Source organism: Morus notabilis, unplaced genomic scaffold (genome assembly GCF_000414095.1).
Source record: "Morus notabilis unplaced genomic scaffold, ASM41409v2 Scaffold832, whole genome shotgun sequence".
Classification (NCBI taxonomy): Eukaryota; Viridiplantae; Streptophyta; class Magnoliopsida; order Rosales; family Moraceae; genus Morus; species Morus notabilis.
Genome location: NW_010367112.1, coordinates 120,276 through 125,807, shown reverse-complemented (window position 1 = coordinate 125,807; position 5,532 = coordinate 120,276). Strand labels below are relative to the sequence as shown.

Below are 5,532 nucleotides of genomic sequence, written 5' to 3'. Positions count from 1 at the left end.
AAGAAATAAAAGATGTGTTTACCAAACCACAAAAAAAAGTATAATTAGAAAGTTAATAGAATTTGAAATAAACGTAATGGCAAAAGAAATAAATAGTAATATTATCAATTATAATTACTAAAAGTTCCTTTTACACAATTAAATATTTATTAACTTTAATAGTAATTTATTAAGAGTAAATAAATAAATACATAAACAGATTTTGATTTTTTTTTATAGAAATGGTATATGAATAGAATTTATGTATAGAATTAGAACGACATGTAATTTGTAAATATAAAACATAGAATTACAATTAAATGTATCGTCTAAGTTCTAATTAAAATCATGCATGTGTAAAAAAAAATTAAAAATAATCACATTTAACTTTTTTATTACAATAAAAAACTCTCACATTATTCGAGTTAAGCAAGTCCTAAATGAGATGACTCTCACATAATATGAATACGCTTGTGATAAGGGTATAATAAGCAAATCCAGAGAGCCCACAATTAAAACCGGCTCCACCAGCTAGGAGGATGACCCATCATTTTTTCCTTCTATTGGCAGAAACATGGCCAAGGACGATTGAAAATGAGATAACGAAGATTTTTTTTTTTTTTTGTTTATAATTAGAAATAAAGAAGAAATTATCAAACTAAATGTGTTTCTATTGCCAGACATTAAAGCAGGGGGGGCCTTAAAACAATACCAATAAGGCCTTGCATTGAGATCATAAATATACAATAATCCTGGTAACTCGAATCATATACAAGAGAACACCGAGGGCAACATATCAGCCTTTTATTCAATGCATACTAAAACACGCAATGATCGATTACCACTGAAATTGGAGGTCAGATTATAATGCCAAAATATATCTTTTAACCTGACCATCCTCTCTGTGGAGCACCAGAAGAGTGCACATTCAGTCTGTCAAGCACACCATTGAAATCAATGGGTTGGCCACTCTCTTCCATCCTCTGAATCACGCTCACAATGTGGTCACCCCTGAAGCCCATGCTTGCCAATTTCTCGATCAACTCGGCATAGGGATGGTTTCGCATGAACTGTGGGTTCCGGACCATAACATTCGGGGCCACGTTGGGCAGCTGATTAGGAAGAGAAGCGCTCGTGGGAGGATATCCGCCTTGAGCAAAGTGCGGCACTTGAGGTGGATAATGGGCTCTCCCTCCGTCACTATCGTACATCATGTATGTGCTCCCCGGAGGAAATGCAGGGTGGGGTCCTGAGGCTGCATAGCCATCCCCTGGCTGCGCTGCATAAGCGCCCTTCATTTGCTGAGGTGGGAGCTGCTGTGGAGCTGCTCTGCCAGGTGCAGTATATCCAAAAGGCACAGCGTCACCAAGACTGGTTCCAGCCTGAGGAATTCCTGAATAAGGTACCTGCATCGGCATGCTGTTCGGCAATGTCTCTGGAGGTGGAGGTGGGTTTGTCGGCTGACTTGGTGCGTAGGAAGGATAGACAGGTGATGGGGGCCGAACTGAGGGTTGTTGTGGCAATTGTACTTGCTGAGGCAACTGTTGAGAAAGTTGCTGCTGATACTGAGGGAATTGTTGGACTGGTGGTGTCTGATTAACTTGAGACTGTGTTGGTTGCGGTGCTACTCTAGGGATGTCTTGCAGCTGGGGCGTCCGGTACTGAGGATCGGATGCCACATATTGTCTATGTGGATGTTGTGCTGGAGCTGGTGGGTTTGGCAACTGAGGTGCAGGTAAGTAATATGGTGGTTGTTGACTCACGTTCTGGGGTGGGGGCTGCACGGGAGGTGCCACAGGTTGTTGTGATGGTGCTACTTGATGAGGCAGGGCAAGAGCCAGTTGCTGGTTATGAGTATCAGATGTGTTGTCATTCTTTTTGGAATCGGAAGTGGGCGGTGATGCCCTGTCTTCAGTGGACTGGTGGCTTGATGAAGAAGACTCTTTCTGCACAAGCTGAAGTTTGGCCAATTCTTTTTGAGTATCAGCAAGTTCCTGCTTGTCTCTAAGGATTTGAATAGACCTGTGGACCTAAAAAAAAAAAAAAAGAATCAAGTTCATCTGCTGCATCAAGTTGAGGAAGATACATGCATAAAAATCAACGGGAGAAAGTCCAACAAAAGCATGCTTAGACCTACTCATCCTAGAACTATCCAGCATTTAGTTACAATAGACAGAAGACATCACTCGTAGTTCATTTAAACTAATCCCGGCAAATTTGCATCCATGCACAACAAGAAGAGATAATTATCATTAAACTATTAAACGAGAATATCTCAAACAACTTAATATTTAGGTTTCATTTACGATTTATCTCATGTTAGACTCGGAATAGGCAACGTACCAATGTAAATGATTAAACACAACAATACCATGTGTGCTTCTCTCATTTTCTGTATGTGAATATGTCCTGACCAACCATTTCTCGCGTAATGAGTTAACAAACTGGTTTAACAGTTTCCTGTGGTACTAAAACTCTACGTTATATCAAGCTACGCGTAAATGTGATAAATGAAGTTCCTATCCACTTTTCTGCATGTGGTTATTCGTTTAGATGTCATACTTCCTGTTCCTGGACACCAAAACCCAACACTACAGGAAGAGTAATTCCATCAAAAGGAAACCCCCTTACATCCCAGATCAATACATCAGGATCAAATGTCAATGCCAACACAATGCTCATAAAATTGGAATAATGGAGAAGTAACTCTAAATAAGATATTCTTTCAAGCACATGAGTCAGAGTTACAACTCACTTCTTGAAGATGTTTATCAATAGCCTTCAGCTTTGAATCTGCCTCTCCATGATCACGAATCAAATCAGATCGCATTTCTCCAATGGATTTATCAAGATTATAGCAATATAATTCCAACTGTGAAAGCCTTGAACTAATTCCTTCAAGGAAGCGCATGAGGTTGTCAGCATTTCTTTTCATGCTTTTTTCCACAGCAGAAATCACATCTTGGTTAAAAGAATCTTCGGGCTGGGTATAAGCAGCACCAGTAAACACTGATCTTCCCCTTCGAGTGTTATGGAAATCCTGACATATAAAGAAACATCATCTGGTTAGCAAGTGGCAAATTAGATGCATGCATCGAACAAACACAGTTGAAGTAGAACAAGTCAACGGCACTATCTGTGATTTATTATACAATTTTAAATCTAAAAGTAATGACAATGTGCATTCCAGAGAAGAAAAGATGGATCATATTAAACTTCTACAGACACAAAGGACAAAAAAAGAAACACTAAACTTAGGATATAGCGTCAGTGTAGTTTAGATATCCCACGACACAAAAACTGTTTCAGAAAGCATAATAATTTTCCATGGGAAGACTTTCCGAATTTCAAAGAACTCAGTACTAATGTCTAAGCTCCAATAAGGCAGTTACACTTGGTTTGGTAGGAAGGAAAGGGGAAAAGTGAATAGAAGTGTCATTGAGGATAAAAAATATAAAACATAAATTATTGGGGAAAAATAACATTCTGAGAAGGAATCGAAACAAGTGATTTCCCCATTTTCCTATCCTTTCTTTATAAAAGACAATTGACCATGTTATCTGCTCATTTATATTATGTTAGTTTCACATGTCGCTTCTAAGCAATGACAAATTCTACCTCCTACAATCTATCCAAATAATTAAACATGGTAGGACCCATGGTACTTTTGTCTTCTTCTTTTGCTGTTCTCTCTTATAAAACAACCAGTTTATCCATTTTCCACTCTTTTATATTCTTGCAATTTTCACTTCATCCAAGCAAAGCATTAGAAAGTAACTAAAAACTGCATGAATCCGACAATGTTTCATTTACGGTCATAATTGTTCCAGCTTCAGGGATCCCAGTGATGTAGTCCTCCAAGGCCTAGCTGCTTATCAGTTTTCTTTCATGCAACTTGTATTATGGAAAAAAAGAGATTCAAGCAACCACACTCGTAGCTTAGGATCCTTAAACGGAAAGAGAGAAAATATAAATATATATATATATATATATATATATATCTATTCCAACCTATACTGGGTAAAGAAACAAGATCAACGACTACTACTAGACCCCTTTAACCTCCAATTCAGTTGAATAAACGAATTTTGAATCACAACATTCAAGCATCTAAACACTCCATAATCTAATCTCAAAATCCCAAAATTGCAACGAATCCACTAAGGAAATTAACTTGAGAATTAGTTTGTTATCTTAAAGATTATACTTCATATGAAAGGTCTACCAGAATGTCCGATGGAAATGATATAAAATCTCCGATTATACCCATGATCCAAAACCCTATAAATCTCGTTCCATAAAATTACAACTCAATTAGCAAATCCCTAGGGTTTGAAGCAGTACACGGTACCTTTCCCGAACTAGAACTGATCACCGGTTCGCTGTGGCCACCATTGGGCGAGTCCTGGTTTCCATAGTCCTCGTAAGAGCAGAGAATATCGTCAGAAGCGAAATCGAATCCCTTTGACCCCGAGTTGGCCCGACCCGACGATCCAGACGCCATAGTTGCAGAGATCAGAAACTCAGATTCTGTTCAAGATTAGGGTTTCAGAGAGAGAAAATCAAAGGAAGCGATGAAGAGAGAGAAAGATAGAAAGAGAGAGATGTTAAGTCTGACTATGCGTGCAAAACAGCAAAAGGGAAGTTTCGTGATAATAAAGGGGAATTTGGGAGCTGAGAAGAAAAGAAAAGTATTAAAAGAGGGTATAAAGAAATATGGAAAATATGAGGGATTTTGTTGGAGTTCAAGGTCAGAAAGATAAGGATGAGTACAACCGACCTCTGCCTTTTGCAGATATTTTATTGTGGATTTTAAAATAAGCTGTTGGGTAATCGGCGTTGCGTTTTGTTGGCAATCATTGAAAATTATATTCATCATCTTTTTGCCATTTTTCTTTTTTCTTTTTGGCTTTGCATGAAATGTGTTGGCAATTATTGGGTTATATATATATAAATATATAAATTTTTTTTTTGCTCCAACATAATATATATTATCTCAAAAGAATCGTATTTTTTGACACTTAAACCAATTAAAAAAAATCGTAGCAATTACTGTTTAGAAAATCTCTACTTGTGAAATGGTATTTGTTAGGGGGAAAATGTGGAGGACACGTGGAGGGAGGATCATATGGCACGTGGTCTTAATTTATCCTCGTAAAGCAACAACACTCGACGTTTAGGACTCCCTTCCATTCCGTCGTTAAGAGCCCGAGTAAGAAGCCCAACTTAGGGCGTCGATTTCATCTGGCGTCGACAGGTCGTACCGTCGACCTTACAACATAGAAATCCCCCGTCATAAAATCCACCGCCAAGAAGAATAATTGGGCTAAACAACACTGGCGACGAGGGGAATGCTCCTTGGGGGAAAGCCTAACGTGGCAAGTTGCGTATAGTAATGAGGGATGTCTGCAGTACAGGCATTAAATGCAAACCCTTAAACCGCCCCTACGGGGGACAGAAAAGGGTTACAGCTGTGCACAGAGCCGTAATGGGAGACTAATTGGCTGAGTGAACAGTGCGCAACAAGTGATTAGTGGGCTACGAGTTGGGCCT

At 38.8% G+C, this 5,532-nt stretch overlaps 1 protein-coding gene across 1 annotated transcript; it reads right to left on the bottom strand.

The window, feature by feature from the left end:
- Positions 1-674: 674 nt before the first annotated feature.
- On the bottom strand, positions 675-4,715 carry LOC21393140 (extensin). The gene is made up of 3 exons (XM_010111916.2): positions 4,331-4,715; positions 2,735-3,019; positions 675-2,009 (listed from the first exon to the last, which is right to left on the bottom strand). Exons 1-3 carry the CDS (start codon positions 4,481-4,483, stop codon positions 864-866), a joined length of 1,584 nt encoding a protein of 527 aa, XP_010110218.1. The 5' UTR covers positions 4,484-4,715; the 3' UTR covers positions 675-863.
- Between the last annotated feature and the right edge of the window lie 817 nt (positions 4,716-5,532).